Source organism: Natrix helvetica, assembly GCF_964273705.1.
Source record: "Natrix helvetica genome assembly, chromosome: 1".
NCBI classification, from domain to species: domain Eukaryota; kingdom Metazoa; phylum Chordata; class Lepidosauria; order Squamata; family Natricidae; genus Natrix; species Natrix helvetica.
The window spans coordinates 358320141-358342626 of NC_138548.1; the positions used below are offsets into that span (position 1 = coordinate 358320141).

Here is a 22486-nt window from a genome sequence, read left to right on the forward strand (position 1 = left end):
TGAAATTGTGAATTCCTTTTCTGCAGAGTTTTCTGGGATTATTAACACTTAAGGCCAATAGTTCCATTTTTCTTCCAGAAAATGTTTTTGGGGCAATTTTTCCATTCTGTTTCAGGTTTCAGCAATGGACAGTGGGGTGTGCTGGTTTAAAGGTGCAGTATAATAATTCACTAATACTCTTTCTTTGTTTCTCGTATCACATCGTGTCCAGAAATCCTTGGAAGCTGTGACTGAGTGTCCCAAGGGGAGGAAAGATTCATTCAGGTCTTCTCAAGAGCTGCTCTTCAGAGAGACCTTACACGAAGATCAAAGCCACGACATCACGCCAGGTAAGAAAAGCTTTTTCTGTGTGATGTGACTCCAACATTTAGCTGATTCTTTTGCTCCTCTTGATTGGAATCTCTCTCTTTATAACAAATCTGCTTCCACCATTTTTCCCTTACAGAGAGTAGAAAGCCGTCCTTGGAAATTTTAGAATCTCTTTGTGGTGGGTCTGAAGGATTGGCTCAACCCCTACTTCAGGTAAGGAGGAAAAAGATCAGAAAAGGTCCGTGAATCTTGGATGGCTTTCATTTTGTTCTAGAGTTTATTGTAATAAATTGCCATTTCTAAGCAGTACGAATCTGACATCTGGTCATTCAAAAGCAATATGCAGCCTGGCCTATCTCTCCCTTCTGAGGAGATCCTTTCTGAGATATTTTCTCCACCTCTCTTGCTTCGCCATCAAATTTTATTGACCAGATTGTTGCCAGCATCGGGGCTCTTCCTTCTGTCTCCCAGGGTTATTCTCACATACCATTACAAAAAATACTCTCTTCTGCCTTTTCCAAAGAATCTTTGGGACAACCGTGACCTGGTGACTGAGAATCTCCGTAGAAATATACTATTATAAGTGATCTCATTCTGAATTTTTCACAAGATGCCCATTTTGTTCTCCAAATCTCTCCTTGAATTGGTGGAAGAAAACTGTCAAATTATGCGTGGGATTATCTGTTAATAGGGAAACTTGTTTCCTTGTTCAGGATGTCGTGTCTTTTGAGGACGTGGCTGTGTATTTCTCCAAGGAGGAGTGGTCTCAGTTGAATCCTGCCCAAAAAGCTCTCCATGAGGAAGTCATGCTGGAGAATTCCAGGAATCTGTCTTCTCTGGGTAAGAACCCTGTCTCTGCTGAGCAACATTGGAAATATGGGGTGGGGGGCTTAGATGTTAGTTCTGATAAAACATCATTTATTTATATCCTGCCTTTATTTTTTGTAAATAATAAATATAGCAGAGAAACCCAATATTCCTTCCTCCAGATGTTTTTTCCCTACAACAACAACCTTGTGAAATGGATGAGGCTGAGAGAGTCACCCAGCCAGCCTTCAGACCTAATGCTGATCTAGTACTCACAGTTTCTAGCCTGGTGCATTAACTGTTTCACCAAACTAAATTCATAGAAGAAGGAAATTTATTGAAACAAAAATTGGAAAACTGCATAGCATTCCTTTTTACGTAAAGGAATTGGTTTCTTTTTAATACTTTCTGCTCATAAAATACAACATTTCATGCCATAGAAGATATTAGTGAGAATCTGAGGGAAAGACTACGCATAGGGATGACGTTGTTGTCCCAGTATGGTACCGTGTCCAGTTGTCCTCACGAGTTTGTGGCACCATAGAATAGTTCATGTCACAGATTAGATCAGGATTGTGTCTTAGATTCATTGTGATGTCACTCAATCCTGTTATATGAGGATCAATAGGGATATGCTTTGAAATGGATTCTTCCTAAAACCTTAGTTCCTGTTTGACAACAAAGCAGCCAAAAATACATTAATGATTCTGTGGCTGAATTTCAGAAGAAGAGGTTTGATTGTTCCCTTTTCTAGCTACATTTCATTTTCAATTTTATTTTTGAAGGCTTTAATGGGCGAGAGAATACGAATTGCAATGAGGAATGCCAAGCCATCCATCTGAAAAAGGAAAAAGGAAAATTTGCTGATCAGATGCAATCAAAGAGTGATGAAACAAAGCAATCACAAAGTGGAATTAAAAAAGCCTTTCCTCGGGTCCGTTGGCTTCCTAACCGTAGAAACATCAATATGGGAGAAAGGCCATATCAATGCATGGAGTCCGGAAAGAGCTTTAATAAATCCCATCACCTTATTTCTCAAGAGAAGACACATTCGGAAGGGAAATCATATACCTGCAGGGTGTGTGGAAAGACCTTCTGTAATAATGACTCTCTTAGAATTCACGAAAGGAATCACAAAGGAGAACAACTTTACAAATGCATGGAGTGTGGGAAGAACTTTATTCATAAGGGTAATCTTAATTCCCACAAGAGGATCCACACAGGTGAGAAACCATATCAGTGCATGGAGTGTGGAAAGAGCTTTAGTACGAAATATGCTCTGATTCACCACAAAACTATCCATACAGAGGAGAAGGCGTATCAATGTATGGAGTGCAGAAAAACCTTCTGTTATTATTACTCTCTTATAAGACATCAAAGAAATCACAAAGGAGAAAGATCTTATAAATGCATGGAGTGTGGAGAGACCTTTACTTGTAGCATTAATCTTAATTCCCACAAAAGGATCCACACAGGAGAGAAACCATATCAATGCATGGACTGTGGAAAGACCTTTACTTGTACCAGTGATCTTAATTCCCATAAGAGGAATCACATGGAAGAGAAGCCATTTCAATGTGTGGAATGTGGAAAGGGCTTTAAGTGGAATTCTGCTCTTATCTCCCACAAAATGATCCACACAGGAGAGAAACCATATCAATGCATGGAGTGTGAAAAGACCTTTACTTGTAGCAGTAGTCTTAATTCCCACAAGAGGATCCACACAGGAGAGAAACCATATCAATGCATGGAGTGTGAAAAGACCTTTACTTGTAGCAGTAGTCTTTATTCCCACAAGAGGATCCACACCGGAGAGAAGCCTTTTAAATGCATGGAGTGTGGGAAGACCTTTATTTGTAGCAGTAGTCTTAATTCCCACAACTTGATCCACACAGGAGACAGGCCTTTTAAATGCATGGAGTGTGGAAAGACCTTTCCTCGTATCAGTCGCTTTAATTCCCACAAGAGGATCCACACAGGAGAGAAGCCATATAAATGCATGGAGTGTGGAAAGACCTTTACTTGTAGCAATAGTCTTAATTCCCACAAGAGGATCCACACAGGAGAGAAACTCTATGAATGCATGGAGTGTGGGAAGACCTTTGCTTATAGCAGTCATCTTGATTCCCACAAGAGGATCCACACAGGAGAAAAGCCTTATCAATGCATGGAATGTGGAAAGAGATTGAGTAGTAAATATGGTCTGATTTACCATAAAAGCACCCATGCAGAGAAGAAGCCATATCAGTGCATGGAGTGTGGAAAGACCTTTACTTATAACAATAATCTTACTTCCCACAAAAGGATCCACACAGGAGAGAAGCCATATAAATGTGTGGAATGTGGAAAGGGCTTTAAGTGGAATTCTGCTCTTACCTCCCACAAAAGGATTCACACAGGAGAGAAACCGTATCAATGCATGGACTGTGGAAAGAGCTTCTCTTCTTTTGAATCTCTTCTAAAACATCAAAAGAATCACAAAGGAAAAGGACCACATAAATGCCTGGAGTGTGGAAAGAGCTTCAGTTGTAGCAGTAATCTTAATTCCCATCAAAGGATCCACACAGGAGAGAAGCCATATAAATGTGTGGAATGTGGAAAGGCCTTTAAGTGGAAGGCTGGTCTTACCTACCACAAAAGGATCCACACAGGAGAGAAATCATATCAATGTAAGGAGTGTGGAAAGAGCTTTAATGATAGCCATCATCTTAATTCTCACAAGAAGATCCACCCAGGTGAGAAGCCATAGCAATGGATGGAATGTGAAAAGACTTTTCATTGTAGTAGTAATCTGAATTCCCATAAAAGGATCCATGCAGGAGCGAAGCCATATATATGTGTGCAATATGGAGAGGGCTTCAAAAAGAGTTTTGATCTCACGTTCCATGAAAGAATTCATAAGGTGGGCGGGGGGGAAACCACCTGCATGCATGGGGTATAGCAAGATCTTTGCTAGGAGTAACGTTCTTTACTTGCCATTGAAGGATCCACACGCAGGAGAAAAGATATTAATAAAGGGAGAAATACAGGTTTATGACTGCAGTTGAGCCCAAAATTCCAATTGCTAAGCAAAACAGTTGTTAAGTTGTGCTCCATTTTGCAACCCTTTTGGCTATATTTGTTAAGTTAATCATTGCAGTTTTTAAGTTAGTAACACTATTGTTAAATAGTGGCTTTTCCATTTATTTTGCTTCTGATTCTGGTCTTCTGTTTCATGTGACCATGTTTGAACAGTCATAAGTGTGAAAAATGGTCGTAAGACCCTTTTTTCAGTAGTGTTCTAACTTAGTAGTAGACACTGTTCTAAGTTGTGGACCATCTGTCTGGGAATTCAACATAATTCAACCAAAAGCAAGAGAACATTCTCACATATAGATCAACGTATCGTATGTAAATAATTTTAGAATGATGAATTCCTCTCACAAAAGAAACAAGAATTAGAAGTGAAATCCGTGTTCAAAGACACTTTTTGAAGCATTAGAGCCAAGGTGGTGCAGTGGTTAGAATGCAGTATTGCAATCTATTTCTGTTGACTGCCAGGAGTTCGATTCTGACTGATTCAAGTTTGATTAAACCTTCCACTCTTCTGAGACCGGTAAAACGAGGACCCAGATTGTTGGAGGAAATATGAAAACCGTTTATGGAGTGTTGTAAAGCACTATGAAACAGTATACAAGTTTAAGTGCTATAGCTATTGCTATTGCAAGCTATTTCTGCTGACTGCCAGGCGTTCAATTCTGACCAGATCAAGGTTGATTGAACCTTCCATTCTTCTGAGACCAATAAAATGAGGATCCAGATTACTGGAGGAAATATGCCGATTCTGTAAACCGTTTATGGAGTGGGCTCAAAAGAACCAGGCTTTGGTCTAGAGAGAGGAGTTAATTCTATTCTTTTTAAATCGCTTCTTAGCTCTACTTCTCTGTTTTGTTCTTTCATTAATGAAGATAAATCTCCTTGTTGTTCTTGCAGCGTCACCTTCAAATCCACACTAATCTCTTCAAACCTTGGGAGTGTTCAGCTCTTTTGGCTAGAAGAAGATTGACACTTTTAGTTTTGGATGACTCGAGATTGTCTTCCAACTTTCTATTGATATTTCCTGACCTGTCTTCCCTCGTGAAAAACTGAAATGAAACCTTTTTTTTTTTGCCTCATGGAATTTGAACTTTATGTGTACTTCTCAAGATTTGCATTCCTGCATTTTGTAATTCCACCTTTCCTCCACCTATGAGACCCCATTCTCCCATTCATCTCTCCATCATGGCGCCTTGTTTTGAGATAAAACTTCCATGAGTTTGAATTTTCTCTCCATTTTGTAACTTGTTTCCTTTTGATGCCCCTTTTTCAAACAAGATCATTTCTTCTGGATTCTTCCCATTTTTGCTGCTGCCACTTGCTATTTTGAACTGCTGTTAGCTGCCCAGAGTCATGAATTTGAAAAGGCAGCTAAAATAATGGAAATAAAACAATACAAATCTTTTTTTTTTGCCTAGTAATTTTTATTGTTTTTCTCTTTTCAGCATATGTTACAGTCGTTATGTCAACATTTTGTACATTGTCATATCGTCTTATCTATACATGTTTTTCTCTTTTCACCATATATTACAGTCAGTATGTTAACATTTGTACCTTGTTATATCATCTTATCTATACATGTTTATAATATTCCGCTTCTATATTTACATACTTTTATACACAGTTCTATACGTATTTATATATATTGTTTTTGGCTTAATTATTTTCCTTGTTTTCTAACCATTCATACCAATTATTCCAGATTTCATAATATTCCGATTCCTCTTTATCTTTTAATTTTAGAGTTAATTTGTCCATCTCTGCGCAGTCCAGTGTTTTTTTTTATCATTAATTCGTCCGGGGAAAACAATACAAATCTTAATTGTCCTAAGCCAGGGGTGTTGAACTCGATTTCATTGAGGGTCGGATGAGCATTGTGGTTGTCCCGGGGGGAGGGGGGTCATGGCCGACGGGGCATAGCCCAAGGCCAGCATGACATCACTTTTATGGGTGGTGCCTGTGGAGTTGGGCAGATTTGGGGACGTAATCCAGGGCCTCCGATGACTGGGTCGGGGAGAAGGAGGCATGTCCTGTGGGATTACGTGAGGCGGGGCACCTACAGCCATTGTGCCTTCAGCTGTTTTCGATGCCACTCAGTTTTCCACCCCACCCCCGCCAGTCTGGTCTGGTGCTGGAGCCTTCAGTTTTCTCCGCCGCACTACAAGCGGGGATTAACCGTCCCTCAAGGCCTTCTGCTAGCCCCGAAGCACCCAGCACCCAGCCCTGGACGAAGCAAGGCAGAGAGTGTGGAGCTGCCCCATGCACCAACTTACCTGAGGACTTAGCAGCCAATCCCTCAACATTTTGACAATTGCCTGGCCTCACGGCAGCAACTTCAAAAAACCCATCCAAGACTCTGCTTGGCCGCTAGCTCGCTTCTCTTTGCTCACTGCCACAATGGAACAAGTGGCTGAGTAACAGACATGGACTGAGTTGGAGCTGCTGCAAGATGAGGCAGTTGTCAGAATGGTATGGCGCTCAGGTAAGCCGATGCAGGGCGTGGGGGGAAGCTCCGCACCCCCTGCCTTCATCCTCCACTTCGCTTTGTGGCCGCAGCACCAGTCCGTTGCTAAGCCTCCTGCTCCGTTATGGTTGGTAAGAAAGGAGAAGTGGCGAAGAATGAAGACGAATGAAGCAAGGAGGTGGAGGGTGGAAGATGAAGCAAGGCAGGGAGTGCCCCCCACCGGCTTACCTGAGGGCCCTTCAGCCAGGCCACCCATGCCAAACCTGTTGTGGCCCGCCAGCTGGCGGCAGACTCAGACAGTCAGGAGGTTAGGGAGGAACTTGGGCCAGTCCTGGAGTCTGGTGAAGGCTCGGATGGGTGCTCTGCATCGGAGGTAGAGATGGGGCCAGGGCCATCCAACATTTATCAGATGCCTTCAGAGTTGGAGATAAGTGGGGAAGAAGAACAGCTGGAGCCTGTTCCAGATGCATGTATGCGCAGAGCTGTCAGGAGAAGGGAACAACTAAGGAAGAGGGGTCGACTTGGAAGAAAAGGCACAAGTGGACGCTGAATGGCCCCTCCCAAAGGAGCAAAAGGTGAGGGGTGTTTACAGGAGACAATTAGTTTGCTTACTGTTGTGAAGATTTGCTTATCTGAGTTCGTGCCACACAGAGAACTCCTTGACAAGTATATCCTTTTACAGCGTTGTGACGGGAAGCTCTCGGCCTGGCCACTATCCAAGGACTGATAAGGTCTATTCTTACACTTAAACCTGGGAAAGATTATACTTTTCTTGGTGTGAATGCCAGGAATTCACATTAACCAAATAAAAAGAGGGGGTTTTTTGGAACAAGGAGTCTGTTCCATGATTCTGTTCAGCCTGGGTCAGAACAAAACCATCACCCTCCACTCCCACGCCAAACACATCCCTTAACTGACCTGCTTTGCAGTTGCGCCAAAGCCGCGTCAGGTTAAAAAAAGTAGTCTGTGGGACTAGGGTTTAAAAAAATAGTTCAGACCTTCTAGAGAGAGAGAAAAAAAAAGGTCTCGTAAAATTGGAAGATCGGAACTATTATTTTTACTATAGTCCCACAGGCTACTTTTGTTGCCCTGCACGCGGCCGTTGAGAAGTGGGCCCGTGTGCTTGTGTGCCCACAGCCTCCTGTGCGCATGCATGCATGCCAAGATGACATGGGCCGGGGTGAAGCGACGCAGGCCAGCTCCTTAGTTTACAGTGTGGGCCAGATCTGACCTCATCACAGGCCCTCGTGCCTTTGAGTTTGACACCCGTGTCCTAAGCCTTCACTTCCCGTCCTGTGACTCTGCCAGCCCTCTTATCTTCCCTCACTTCAGGGCTGACTTTGCCAACAACCGCATGACACAACCTGGGCTTCAAAGGGAGGCTCCTGTTCCTTTTGAGATTTTATCAATATTCACAAGGTGACAGATCGTTCTTAGACATTTCGAAAAAAAGGAAAGTCTAGTCATTGCTGCCTGCTGCAGTCAGGCAATGTCAGCGCTAGCCTTTCCTTCTACTCCAATGCCCATCATCCCAAGCCGGCATGGAACATGACCATCTGTCATGGGTCTATCTGTCTTGTCAGGGTCCATGTGGCGTTTGCACGCAGGATCCACCAGGGGGCTCCCCAGATAGCCGTTAGAAAGGCCTCACGGCTTCAAGAGGGAACTGAGCATGCGCTCTTTCATCAGGTCCGAGACCCTCGCGGGGCATTTTGCAAAGAAGACTGAAAGCGCGTCCGCCCTTTCTACACTGCCCGATTTTGCTCAGACCCCCTTCTCCCCTCCCTCGCTACGAGCCTTTCCAGCAGTCCAAGAGGCTGCAAGGAAGCCTTGCACGGAGGGAGACCAAGACCTGAGTAAGTGGGGTGGGGGCGGGGAGTTTTTCTTCCACGGGCTGGACCGTGCGTGGAGACACGCAAAACTTCATCAAGTTCGGAGTCCTGGAAAGTGGGGAGCTCCGTGTCCCATGTTCCCCTGCCGCCCCTGTTCATGCACGGGCCAGGCAGGGAAGACATCATCCCGCTGCGTTGCCTCCAAGAGGAAAATCGGGACAGTCAGAAAAATCGGAGCCCTTCTGGATTCGGCGAAAAGTGAGAGACCACTTTCCGGGAGATGCCTGAATCAAAATGTTAGGTCGTAGCTGGTTTATTGATTCGGGTGTTATTTGTTTGTTGATTACGATTTCTCAGCTACCCATAGCGGTTTGGGTCAAGAGGTTACTGGGGTTCTGTTATCTAAAGCTATAAATATTGATTGATCTACCTATTAAATCGATGTTGAGCAGTGATAAAATTATTTGAATAAGTAGGAATTAGAAATCAAAAACCTGTTTTAAATGTATGTATCCAAAGTTTTTAGTTCTGGATAGAAGTTGAGCCAGATGGTTACTAAAGAACTTTTTTCATACCCAGATATGTTAGTCTACCTATTAAGATTTCCCCCCTTTTTCCAGATACTGTTGAGTTCATAAGACTTTCTTATTTGGGTTTTTGTGAATGCTCAGTTGTTAAGTTGGTCAGCCTGTATTTCTGGAACTTTATTTTTCCATTTCAGATTTATAAGTTGGAAATCTTTCCTGGTTCTCTTGCAGTCCGAAGTATCTTGTGTGGGAAGAGGGCTGAATGGCCTTTGGGAGTTTTGGCTAAACGTCTTCTGATTAGTAAACCATGGGAGATCCATCCATCCAATTTGGAGCTGGATTAGAGACCAGAGAGAGGATGGAGGGACAGAGCCCTGCAGATGCAGGAGTTGGAAAAAGCCCTCCTGCTGCTCAGCCTTGGAGCTGTGGGAAGAATGGGGCAAGTCCTGGGCAGAAGAGCCAAGAAGAGGAAGCCAGGAATTCAGAGGTTCAATGCTGTAACTTCACAAAAGTGCAATTCCAGGAGGGGAAGAGTCCCCGAGATGTTTGCAATCAGCTTCACCGCCTTTGCCATCAATGGCTGCAGCCAGAAAGACACACCAAGGCTCAGATGCTGGATCTGGTGCTCCTGGAGCAGTTCCTGTCTGTCCTTCCCCCAGAGATGGAGCAATGGGTGCGGGAGTGTGGAGCGGAGACCAGTTCCCAGGCGGTGGCCCTGGCCGAAGGCTTCCTCCTGGCCCAGGAGTTGGAAAAGATGCAGGTGTGAAAATGTAATCATTTCAGCTCTAAAGAGAATCTCTCTGAATTTGTCAATTTCTTTTTGATAAGAATTTTTGTGGAATTATTAATTGTTTCATTTTTCTTCCAGAGGATGTGTTTGGGGCAATTCTTCCATTCTCTTTTGAGTTTCACAAATGGACATTGGGGTCTGCAAGTTTGAAAGTGCAGTATAATAATTCATTTCTATCTCTGTGCTCTTCCTTTGTTTCTTGGTACCAGAAATCCTTTGAAACTTTGATTGAATATCCCAAGGGGAGGAAAGATTCATTCCGATCTTCTCAAGAGCTGCTGTTCAGGGGGACTTTTCTCACAAGTCAAAGTCACGACACCACACCCGGTAAGAAAAGCTCTTTCTGTGTGATATGAGATTTCTTTTTTTTAAATTATTATTATTATTATTGTCGTTGTTGTTATCTATAATTTTTTTCCTAAAATTACATAAAAGCTCTGTATCTGCATGACCAGTGTGTTGATTGGCTACCTTTTAAGAAGTATTAGTAATGTCAGTAATAATCATAACTGTAATTGTATTCACATATTGATAGTAATATTTTCTGCTCCATACTAATAAATTTTCATTATTTGATTAATCATTCTCTTAATCTTTTAGTTACTAACTTTTGCTTCTATTATCTAACCATTGATAAAACACATAAGGTCCACTTTAGACTTCTAATCTTTACATAATAGTTGTGTAATGTTATATAAGAATATACATAGTAATATCTTCCCCATTTCTAGTTTCTACCTCTATACTAATTTTTAATAAAACAACTCCTGTATTAGGAAGTGTTCTATATCTTATCTCTTGCCCATTTTCGTATTTCAACTCTTATTGACTCCTTGGAACATCTCCCATGCTCCTCCATTGGGATCTTGTATCTTCTACAACTTCTTCACTCTGTTGAGCCTTCAATATGCCCTTCAGTGGTTCTTTCCTCACTTCAGGAATGTCTTTCTGTGTATCCTCTTTTATATTTTGATTTCTTAAGACAGGGGTGTCACTGCGTTAATTGTTTGCTAGCTGAACTGAAGAGTTACTGCGCAGGTCATAGGCCCTTATCAGCAATGACTTACTGCGCATGCTTCTTAACACGTTTCATAATACATCACACATTCCAGAGACTTCTTTACTTTTGATCTTCTGTTCGTCTGCCAAGAAGGTGGACAATAATTGCTCTTGCCAAAATGTAACAATTAGATAGATTTGTTTATTTTCTTATTTTCATATTAAACGTTTTGTTTCAATTAGAATTTGTTATTGGATCTTACTTTCGCTTTTTCTGAAGATATGCTGTTTGGAAAGCCGTCGATTCTAGACCTCGTTAGCTCAGGGTGAAATTTCCCCTGACAAGGGGCCCTCAAACTTTTTAAACGGGGCCAATTCATGGTCCCTCAGACTGTTGAGGGGGCAGACTGGCTGGATGGGTGTGGCTAGGTGGTCATGTGCCTGGGTGGACGTGGGCAATTTATTTATTGATATGGATTTTTATGTTTTACATCTATAGTTTTTATATAGTTTTATCTCACTGTTGTGTGCCTCCCAGAGTCACCTTTCGTGAACTGCTCTCATCAGGATCTAAGGCAAAAATATTCAGAAGGACCCCGAAGCTAATGCAGCTTCTATAAAAGCGTTTGCCGGACGGAACTATTCATATAAAAACCTGGGCGAGATTGCATCATTGCAGATATTCAAATACCTGGGAGTGAGACATAGACTGAATCACCTTATTTCAGAAGGAGTTTAGTGGCATCTTTTAGTGGCAAAAAGCCGAAAGTCTTTGTGATTAGCACAATCCTCATATAATCCCTTCCTCATAATATGAACTCTGGTTCTGAAACATGAAGCAAATCTGTTTGCTTTAAATTGCTGAAAACTAGCCAATCCTGTCTATCCTTTATCTTTACGGTTGCTTCTTTCTACAATTTCTTTTTTCTTTTCTGGATCTGACAGCAGCTCCAGGTTTTGGTCTCTGCTATTCTTTGGGGTATCACCACCACAGTTGAGTCCCACTTTCCAAAGGGGGGGTGGGGTTAGGGGAAATTCCATGGCAAAAGTTAGAAAATGTTCACCCAGGTCAACCACACTGTTACAGGACCTTTTCTTCCTTCTTCTCCGTTTCACTTGTCACATCTTTGGTTCAACCATAATGGCCGTCCTCTCTTCCCCGGGTCAAACTGTGCTATGATGTGAGCTTTCAACATTTAGCTGATTGTTTTGCTCCTCTTGATTGGAATTTCTCTCTCTTTATAACAAATCTGCTTCCATCATTTTTTCCCTTACAGAGAGTAGAAAGCTGTTCTTGGAAATTTTAGAATCACCTCCTGCTTTTGGTGGGGCTGAAAGATTGGCTGAACCACTACTTCAGGTAAGGAGGAGAAAGATCAGAAAAGATCCATGCATCTTGGATGGACTTCATTTAGTTCTAGAGTTTATTGTAATAAATTGCTGTTTCTAAGCAATGCGAAGCTGACATCTGGTCATTCAAAACTGATATGCAGCCTAGCCTATCACTCCCTTCCGAGGGGATCCTTTGTGAGACACTTTCTCCACCTCTCCTGCTTAGCCATCGGATTTCATCGACCAGATTGTTGTCAGCATTGGGACTCTGCCTTCTGTCTCCCAGAGTTATTCTCACATACCATTTTTTGCTTTTTTAAAAGCATATTTGGGACAACCGTGACCTGGTGATTGAGAATTTCCGTAGACATATATTATTAAAGCTCTTCTAACACCTTCACGAAGGTGTGGAGGTAAATTACATTTGCCCCTCAGTGGATAAAGTAAGGCATTGGCAAAAATGTCAGGTGGGTTTCGCCACTATTTCACATTGCCCACTCTAGGAAGAATTGAAGCCACTGATAACTAGTGGATTTAAGACCCAACTACTAATTTGGCATTCCAGCTATTTGTAACTTAAATGTGCTTCACTTGTGCCGTCAGCCAAAACAAAGACTTCATTCTGAATTCTGCAGAAGATGCACATTTTGTTCACTGGATCTCTCTCTTTGAACTGGTGAAAGAAAACTGTCAAATTATATTTTGGGTTATCTATTAAAAGGAAAATGTGTTTCCTTGTTCAGGATGTTGTTTCTTTTGAGGACGTGGCCGTGTATTTCTCCAAGGAGGAGTGGTCTCAGCTGGATGCTGACCAAAAAGCGCTCCATGGAGAAGTCATGCTGGAGAATTCCAGGAATCTGTTTTCTCTGGGTAAGAACTCTATCTTGCTCAGAAATATAAAGAAGTCATGGGGTGGGGGGCTTAGATATTATTTCTGATAAAAACACTTACGTATTTATATAAGCAGACATACTCAATATTCCTTCCTCCTGCTGTTTTCCCTACCACAGCGATCCTGTGTCATGGGTTGAGCTGAGGGAGACTAGCTCAAAGTCATCCAGCAAGCATTCATCCCTAAGGCTGAACTATATTCACAGTCTCTTAGTTACTAGCCTGGTGCTTTAATTATTTCACCAAACTGAATTTATGGGACAAGGAAATTTATTGAAAGAAACATTGGAAAACGGCATTGCCTCTCTTTTTACATAAAGGAAATGTTTTTTTCTAAATGCTGTCTTCCCATAAAATACAAAATATTCATTTCCGGGTCATAGCAGATATTAACGAGAATCTGAGGGACAGACTACAGATAGAGATGGTGGATCCTCTCTTGAGCAAGGTTCTGCCTACCAGGATTTGGTATTCACTCCTGAACCTGGTCACTGGGTCCCCATGGGGGCCTGAGTTGATATAAGTAGGGCTGGATGGGTCCCAAGTGAGATGTTCCTTTCCCTGAGGTATGCCCAAGTTTGTCATCGGCCTAATTGAGGGTGGGGAGCTACTGCCATACAGACATTTCCCTTGGTTTTCAAAGATTCAGCTCTGCAGACAAACTGGAAATGAGACTTCCAGTGAAGCTGGGGAGCTGGTAGGTATGTTGTTGACCCAGCATGACAGTGTCCAATGGACTTCAGGAATGGGACTATTCTAATGGCACCATGGAACTGTCCCAGGTCAAGTATTGGATCTGGGTTGGGTCTTAGATTCATTGTGATGTGATCCCGTCCTGCTTATATGAGGATCAGTAGGGATAGACTTGGAAATGGGTCTTTGCTACAATCTTAGTTTGGAATCTTAATGTTTGCCAACAAAATTGATGATTCATTGGCAAAATTTCAGAAGAGTGTGTTTGATTGTTTTCCAATTCTTGCTACAGCTTTCATTTTTCTTTTCCAAGGCTTTAATGCGCAAGAGGATAAGAATGGCAAACAGGAATGCCAAGCCATCCACCTGAAAAAGGAAAAGGGGAAATTTGCATATCAGATGCAATCAAACAGTGATGAAACAAAGCAATCACAAAGTGGAATTAATGAAGGCTTTCCTCTGGTCATTTGGCTTTCTAACCGTACAAACATCGATACAGGAGAAAGACCATATCAATGCATGGAGTCTGGAAAGAGCTTTAATAAATCCGATCATCTCATTTCCCATAAAAAGACACATTCAGAAGAGAAGCCATATACCTGCAGGGTGTGTGGAAAGACCTTCTGTTATAATTACTCTCTTATAAGACATCAAAGGAATTTCAAAGGAGAAAAACCTTATACATGTGGGGAATGTGGAAAGACCTTCTGTAACAATCGCTCTCTTAGAACTCATGAAATGAAACACAAAGGAGAACAACTTTATAAATGCATGGAGTGTGGAAAGGCCTTTACCGGTAGGAGTAATCTTAATTCCCACAAGAGGATCCACACAGAGGAGAACCCTTATCAATGCATGGAGTGTGGAAAGACCTTCTGTTATCATTACACTCTTATAAGACATCAAAGGAATCTCAACGGAGAAAAACCTTATAAATGCAGGGAGTGTGGAAAGACCTTCTGTAATAATAACTCACTTAAAACTCATGAAATGAATCACAAAGGAGGACAATTCTATCCATGCATGGAGTGTGGAACAATCTTTACTCGTAGGAGTAAGCTTAATTTCCACAAGACAATCCATACTGGAGAGAAGCCATATATGTGTGTGGAATGTGGAAAGAGCTTTAGGTTGAATTCTGTTCTTACCATCCATAAAAGGATTCACACGGGGGAGAAACCATATCAATGCATGGAGTGTGGAAAGCGTTTTAGGAAGAGTAGTGATCTTGCCTCCCATAAGAGGATCCACACAGGAGAGAAACCGTATCAATGCATGGAGTGTGGAAAGACCTTCTGTTATTCTACGTCGCTTACAATTCATCAAAGGAATCACAAAGGAGAAAGACCTTATAAATGCATGGAGTGTGGAAAGACCTTTACTTGTACCAGTCATCTTAATGGCCATAAGGTGATCCACAGAGAAGAGAAGCCATATCAATGTGTGCAATGCGGAAAGACCTTCGGTTATAATCGTTCTCTTATAAAACATCAAAGGATTCACATAGAAGGAAGACTTTAGAAATACATGGAGGGTGGAAAGGCCTTTACTTGCAGCAATAGTCATAACTCCCACAAGGAGATCCACACAGTGGAGAAATCATATTAATGCATGGCGTGCAGAAAAACTTTAGTAGGAAAAATGCTCTGATTCACCATAAAACTATCCATAAAGAGGGGAAACCATATCAATGTGTGGTGTGTGAAAAGACCTGTTATTATGACACTCTTATAAGACATCAAAGGAATCACAAAGGAGAAAGACCTTATAAATACATGGAGTGTGGAAAGACCTTTAGTTGTAGCAGTAATCTTAATTTCTATAAAAGGATCCACATAGGAAAGAAGCCATGTTTAAGTCCTTCCTATGTTCGTTCTCTTACACTAAATACTTTGTATATTGATACTATATGATGTTCTTTTTAATATACTATTACTATATTGTATACAATTGTCCATCAATGCTATATTATACTATTTTTACTGCAAGTATATTGTTAACTATTGCTACTATAATTGTGGAATGGAATTTTTTATTTGCCAAGTGTGATTGGACACACAAGGAATTTGTCTCCGGTGTATAAGCTCTCAGTGTACATACAAGTGATGTACTCTGTACTAATATACAATAATATTATTACTCTTATAAACCCTGTGCCAAGCTGTGTCCTGAGCTTGCCACAGCAGGGTGGGATGGAACATGGTTAGGGTGTCGGGACTGCCAGTGTAGCGGCTACGAAGCACCGGTGAAGGGTTGTCAGCTGCAGCAGCGATGGAGGCGAGACGTGGCAAAGATGGCTGCTTCTAGCCACAATCGGCTCAATGGCCTCAGTGGCAGCAAAGACAGCAGAAGGATCAGCTTTGGGGCGCAGAGGCATGGCAGCGTGAGGAACAGCTGTTCCTGCCTGACGATCAGCTGGACCAGAGCTTCAGCACATGACAGCCACTGCGGCGAGACCAGAGCTTAGAGGAGTAATGGCTCGCCTACTTAGGAGCTCTGGGAGACAGAAGCTCGCAGTGTTGACTTTGAACCTAACACGCTGCTAACTGACTGTTTTGCTGCTGTTTAATTCATTGTGTGTCAAGAGTCCAGCTGAATAAATCTGGTTTGTTTCCTCACCATGTGGAGTTTTCCTACTGGGTCAGTCGGGAGGTTGGCCCATTGAGACCCTGGACTGTCTTCAGTTTCTCTCTGGGATTTCCTCTATTGTTTTTCTTCTTCATTAATGGACAGCAGGTAAAGCACCTGACCAACATTGGGCGTGGCTTATTTGATGTCACACTTTAGGACCACATCACTTAGCGATGGAAGTTTTGATCCAAATTCTATTCCTTAACCAAGGACTACAGGTGGTCCACAACTTTTGACCACAATTGAGCCCAGAATTTATGTTACTAAGTGAGAAACTTTATAAATTAGGTTGTCCCCATTTTATGACTCTACTTGCCACTTTCTTTTTCAATCATTTTTTTATTTTTTATATTGTTTATACATATCACTGCGTGAATGGTGTGGTAACTGGGCAACATACATTTCAGTACACATAAACATAGTCTTATTATTCCTAAATATTATCTTTCATTTCCATTATTTCATATTATTTATACATGTCTTTTATTATCACCTCTACTTTCTGAACCATCTTTCTGTCCTTCTGTATATCTTAACATACGAATATATAATTATTATTTTCCTTCACTATTTTCTATCCCTATTTTAACTTTCACCCCCTTTCATATCACTATAATATTCAGACAAATATTCAAATAATATTCAAAGACCTATTTTGTTTTTCATATTTCCTTAGTTAAATCAAAGTTCCATCCTTTATTCTTCCATTTTTCAATATCTCCTTATACAGTTTTAGTATCAATCACGATCATTTATACATTTAGGGTATTTCTATTCATATTCTTTCCAGTTCTTCAATCCATATAATTCTATTATTAATTCACATGTTTAGAATATATTTCAGGTTGGTGCTTCCGGCTTGGTGCTTCCAGGAGCAATGTGAGATCTCAGCTGGTTCCTCTTTTTAACTGCCAGTGGGGGTTTGAGCTGATTGGGTGGGAGAAACCCGCCCTCACTGACAAACGAGTCCCTAACACAAAGAATGATACCAGACCCACACTCACGAAAACCACACAGGATGTCACTATCACACATCCACGCAAAAAGCAAGCCCAAACCCACACCGATGATGACCACAAACCAGAAGCCTGACCACAAACCAGAAGCCAGACCACAGCTGCATTATTAGCCACTTTAAACCTCTCCAATCCATACATGAAGCAAACTGATGCCCACCACGGAGATGTGGCACGACCACAAACGCGAAGCCAAACAATAGTAACACAGCTCACCAGCTCAAATCCCTCTGCAACTCAGACTAACACAAGCACAACCAGGCCCCCACCCAAACAGAACACACCCCCATCCAATCAGAGCACAGCCAAACTCTCATCCAATCAGAGCACAGCCAAGCCCCCTACCAATCAGAATACACCTCCACCCAATCAGAATGCAGCCAAGCTCCCACCCAATCAGCTCAAACCCCCACTGGCAGTTAAAAAGAGGAACCGGCTGAGATCTCACATTGCTCCTGGAAGCACCAAGCCGGAAGCACCAACCTGAAGATGATGAATGAGACTTCATCGAAACGTCGTGAAGATACTTCCAATTCTACGCGGGAGAAAACCCGAACAACCAAAGACATATATATATATATCCTAATCGCCCATTGTTAAGTTCTAACCTTCCACTGTTATTCATATTTTTATACATATTTAGTATTACAGTCATTCAAAATCTATTTTTTCCATTCTTCATATCCATTTATATTACAATATTATTCTGATATCTATCACACTGCTAAAATAATAATCCAACCTATATAGTTTTGATATTAATACACATTATTGAAATACATTCTTAAAAATATTATTTTACTCTATTTTCCCTTATCCTTCATCTCTTACCCGCATCCGAACCTATAATCTTGTTTTCTTTTAGTTTTCCTCCCATATTTGTCCCTTGGATCTTTTCTTTCCTCTATTTGACTATGCAATCTAACTTTTCCTCCCAACTCTACCCTTTCCCACTGTCTAATTCCAGAACTATCCATTCCACCTTCTATCTCTTTTCTCAGTTCTCTTCCTGTTTCTCCCATTCCCTTTTTATGTCTTTTCCATTATTTCCCTCCTTTTTTTAGTTCCTTAATCACTTCATTTTGGCAACATCTCCTCGTTATCCTCTTGCTGATTTCTCTCCAGTTTCCCCTCTGTTTCTTCTGGTAGCTTCATTTTTTCTTCCTTATCCTGATCATTGTCCATTATTTGTATTAAATTTCCCAATTTTTGATCTATACAATCAAATATTTTCTCAAAATATTGAAAAAGCTCCATTCTGTGTAGGGTCTCACTTCTGTCTTATGTTGTCTCTGTGTTTATTCAATATTTTTTAGTTCACTGTCCAGAGTTCATTAATTTAAAAAGTCAAACGTTGAAGTCACAATTTTAAATGTCTGATCAATAGTCTGTCCAAACAATATAAATTCACCAGGAGGTTATCCACTTCTCTTCAAATTAGTTTATATGTTCAAGAATATTCAGTGATGTTCAGGGGCTCTTAACTGAAGTCCTTAGTTAATAATCAAATATCTAGTGCTGTGATGGCGAAACATGAGGTGTTGCGCTGTCAGCTCCAGCACGCATGTGCCGCTGGCCAGCTGATTTTGGCCTTCATTTTCAGCCATTTTTTGCTCTCCGGAGGTTTCAGGAGGCTTCTCTAAAGCCTCCGGAGGGAGAAAAACAGCCCAATACGTAAACCGGAAGTCGGAAAATGGGTTGTTTCTAACCTCCGATGGGGCAAGGGAAGCCGTTTTCACCCTACCAAGCCTTTGGAACCTAGGGAGGGCGAAAAACAGGTCCACCCTGCCATCGTGCACCAAAAGCAGGGGGAGAGAAGTGGGTCGACACGCATGCCCGGGAGGGGGGTCGTGTATGCATGCATGGCGGGAGGGTGCATAGAATTATGGGTGTGGGCATGCACATGTATGACTCCCTGCGTTCTCCCCTGCTTTTGGCACACGGTGGCAAAAAGGTTAGCCATCACTGCTCTAGGGGTCTTAGAGTAGGTCTTTATCTAACCGATATTTCCAGTCTTTTTGAATAGCTATTTCCAAGTTTGCATATTTCCTTTTCATCAGCAGATGGCGCTCTCACTTCTGCCTGCTTCAGCCTCTCTGAATATTGTTAACAGTTCCGATTTCAATTATTTTTTCAATTATTCAAATTATTTTTAAAATTATGAATCCAATAATTGAGCAATGTTTCTAAAGAAAAATTTGGGACTTTAATTCCAGCATTTTAAAATACTCTCAATACCACGTATTTTAGCTTTGAGGAACCAAGTTTCTATTTATTATTTAAAAAGCACATTTTTTCCTTCTTCAATTCTCCGGTATTTTTCCTGTGTGCCCATTCACACCGTCAACAAATAGCTTTAAATATGCTTCCCCCTTGGAGTTTTGGGGTTAACTTCCAATAAAAAGTATTTTCTCACCCAGATCACATTCCATTCACTTTCTCCAATCCAGCACAGTCTTGGATATTCAGATATTCAGACTGTCCCCGGTTTCATGGGGCCATTTTGGCAGCTGCTGTTCCTCATCTTCAGATTTCCCAGTCAGGGAGGAAAGGTGTGGCTCTCCTCAACCTGCCAGGCTGTCCCACCATACTTCACCATCCCTTTAGGGTGGCTATGGTCCGAAATTGAACCTTCCAACAGGGAGAGGTTGGAGCTGACCGCAGAGCTTGCAGATGAGGCTTCCGAAGGTCCCGGAAGTATTTCCATGTTTGTTAAGTGAATTACTAGTAATGTGGTTGTTAAGTGAATCTGGCTTTGCCATTGACTTTGCTTATCAGAAGGTCACAAAAGCTGATCATTTGACCTCAGGACACTGCAACTGTCATAAATGTGAGTCACTTCGCATAATCCCTGACCTCCGGTCCTTCCGACGCGCCCTAAAAAGTTGGCTTTTCCAGCAAGCCGGCCTGGCCTGTTAATTTTAACTCATTTTAAATGTATTGTCTTTTAAATTCGGTTTGTTTTTTTGGATATGGATTTAATTTTTTTTTTTTTAACTTTTGGGATATGTGTTTTTCAATGTTGTACACCGCCCTGAGTCCTTTTGGAGAAGGGCGGCATATAAATCCGAACAAACAAACAAACAAACTTGTCACACATCCACATATAAATCATGTGACCATTTTCAAGAGTCATAAGTGTGAAAAATGGTCGTAAGACACTTTTATCAGTACCGTTGTAACTTCGAACAGTCAGTAGATGAACTGTTATAAGTTAATAATGGGATAACATTAATTTTAGATATAAGGAAAATTAAATATCACTGGTATGGTTGCCCATGAGACATTTTTACGTTCTTTTGAGTGAATTAAAAATTAAAAACACAGGAAAACTTTTGGAAGGACTGGGAGGGGGGAAGAATACTTCAGGTTTTCAGTCATTTTTCTTTTTTACCTCATGGAATGGGAACTTTATCTGTACTTCGCAAGATTTGCCTTCCTGCATTTTGTAATTCCACCTTTCCTCCAGTCACCCGTGAGACCCCATTCTCCCATTCATTTCTCCATCACGGCGCCGTGTTTTGAGGTAAAATTTCTAAAACTTCCATGAGTTTCAGCTTTCTCTCCATTTTGAAACTTGTTTCCTTTTGATTCCCCTTTTTCAAGCAAGATTGTTTCTTCTGGATTCTTCCCATTTTTGCTGCCTCCTCTTGCTGTTTTGAACCATTGTTGGCTGCCCCGAGGCGTGAAATTGAAAAGGCAGCTGAAATAATGGAAATAAAACATCAACATAAATCTTAATTGTCCTAAGCCTTCACTTCCCGTCCTGTGACTCTGCCAGTCCTCTTATCTTCCCTCACTTCAGGGCTGACTTTGCCGACAACCGCAGGACACAACCTGGGCTTCAAAGGGAGGCTCCTGTTCCTTTTGAGATTTTCTCAATATTCACAAGATGACAGATCGTTCTTAGATATTTCGAGAAAAAGGAAAGTCTAGAAATCCCTGCCTGCTACGATCAGGCAATGTCAGCACTAGCCTTTCCTTCTACTCCAATGCCCATCATCCCAGGCCCGCATGGAACATGACCATCTGTCTTACGCCCTGACAGGGTCTATCTGTCTTGTCAGGGTCCATGTGGCGTTTGCACACAGGATCCACCAGGGGGCTCCCCAAGTAGCCGTTAGAAAGGCCTCACGGCTTCAAGAGGGAACTGAGCATGCGCTTTCACGAGGTCCGAGGCGCTCGCGGGGCATTTTGCAGAGAAGACTGAAAGCGCGTCCGCCCTTTCTACACTGCCCGATTTTGCTTAGACCCCCTTCTCCCCTCCCTCGCTACGAGCCTTAGGCCGAGCCTTTCCAGCAGTCCAAGAGGCTGCAAGGAAGCCTTGCACGGAGGGAGACCAAGACCTGAGTAAGTGGGGTGGGGGCGGGGAGTTTTTCTTCCACGGGCTGGACCGTGCGTGGAGACACGCAAAACTTCATCAAGTTCGGAGTCCTGGAAAGTGGGGAGCTCCGTGTCCCATGTTTCCCTGCCGCCCCTGTGCATGCACAGACTAGGCAGGGAAGACATCAAAAGCCTCCAAGAGGAAAATCGGGACCGCCAGAAAAGTCGGAGCCATTCAGGATTAGGCGAAAAATGAGAAACCTCTTTCCAGGAGAAGCCTGAATCAAATCGTAGCTGGTTTCATCTTCCGGTATTATTATTCACGCATTGAATCGTGGTTTGTTGATTTGCGATTTCTCAGCTACCCATAGAGGTTTGGGCCAGGAGGTTAATGGCTATCTAGTAGCAGAACGTCCAGTGTAAAGCTATACCTGAAAGTCAAATATTGATTAATTTACCTGTTAAATCGATTTGGAAAGCCACTTATCACAATGGCTGTTTGTGACCTGACATATTTATTATCTGAATTGTACAGAGGTGGTTTTTAATCTCGCAAGCAGCCATCAAAATTATTTGAATAAATAAGTAGGAATTAGAAAACTTGTTTTAAATATATGTATCCAAAGTTTTTAGTCCTTGATCAAAGTTGATCGAGAAGGTTACTACAGAATTTTTTCCACACGCAGATATGCTTGTCTACCAACTAGTAAGATTTCCAGATATTGTTGGGTTCCTAAGAATTTTTTATTTGGGATTTTGTGGATGCTCAGTTATTAAGTTGGTCAGCCTGTATTATT

At 41.8% G+C, this 22486-nt stretch overlaps 3 protein-coding genes across 6 annotated transcripts in view; all 3 read left to right on the forward strand.

The window, feature by feature from the left end:
* The window catches only part of LOC309397387 (uncharacterized protein), a 275961-nt gene extending 270366 nt beyond the window's left edge, over window positions 1-5595 (forward strand). The window contains exons 3-7 of the mRNA XM_081963379.1: window positions 212-329; window positions 446-522; window positions 1023-1149; window positions 1902-3851; window positions 5089-5595. Coding sequence (XP_081819505.1) covers window positions 212-329; window positions 446-522; window positions 1023-1149; window positions 1902-3851; window positions 5089-5111 — 2295 coding nt within the window. The 3' untranslated portion in view covers window positions 5112-5595. The remainder of the gene's footprint in view (window positions 1-211; window positions 330-445; window positions 523-1022; window positions 1150-1901; window positions 3852-5088) is intronic.
* Window positions 5596-8311: 2716 nt separating this feature from the next.
* LOC309397816 (uncharacterized protein) lies at window positions 8312-16648 on the forward strand. Of its 3 annotated transcripts, none has more exons than XM_081964172.1 (6): window positions 8312-8511; window positions 9209-9774; window positions 10014-10131; window positions 12081-12163; window positions 12879-13005; window positions 14033-16648. In XM_081964172.1, exons 2-6 carry the CDS (start codon window positions 9322-9324, stop codon window positions 15238-15240), a joined length of 1989 nt encoding a protein of 662 aa, XP_081820298.1. In that variant the 5' UTR covers window positions 8312-8511; window positions 9209-9321; the 3' UTR covers window positions 15241-16648. The 3 variants fall into 3 exon arrangements, with proteins under 3 accessions (XP_081820298.1, XP_081820300.1, XP_081820299.1); XM_081964174.1 differs by having other exon boundaries at window positions 9246-9774; XM_081964173.1 differs by lacking the exon at window positions 8312-8511 and adding an exon at window positions 8696-8745.
* Window positions 16649-21543: 4895 nt separating this feature from the next.
* LOC309397427 (zinc finger protein 202-like) overlaps window positions 21544-22486 on the forward strand; it is a 36079-nt gene continuing 35136 nt past the window's right edge. For both annotated transcript variants that reach the window (XM_081963445.1, XM_081963444.1), the window contains exon 1: window positions 21544-21716. The gene's annotated coding sequence lies outside the window, so the exon portion shown is untranslated. The remainder of the gene's footprint in view (window positions 21717-22486) is intronic.

Excerpts from the sequence above, each read along its gene's own strand:
- LOC309397816 (XM_081964172.1), top strand. The coding sequence starts at position 9,322 with ATGGGAGATCCATCCATCCAATTTGGAGCTGGATTAGAGACCAGAGAG. Across the intron at positions 12,164-12,878 it reads TGGCTGAACCACTACTTCAG|GATGTTGTTTCTTTTGAGGA; the intron begins GTAAGGAGGAGA and ends TTCCTTGTTCAG. Across the intron at positions 13,006-14,032 it reads CAGGAATCTGTTTTCTCTGG|GCTTTAATGCGCAAGAGGAT; the intron begins GTAAGAACTCTA and ends TTCTTTTCCAAG.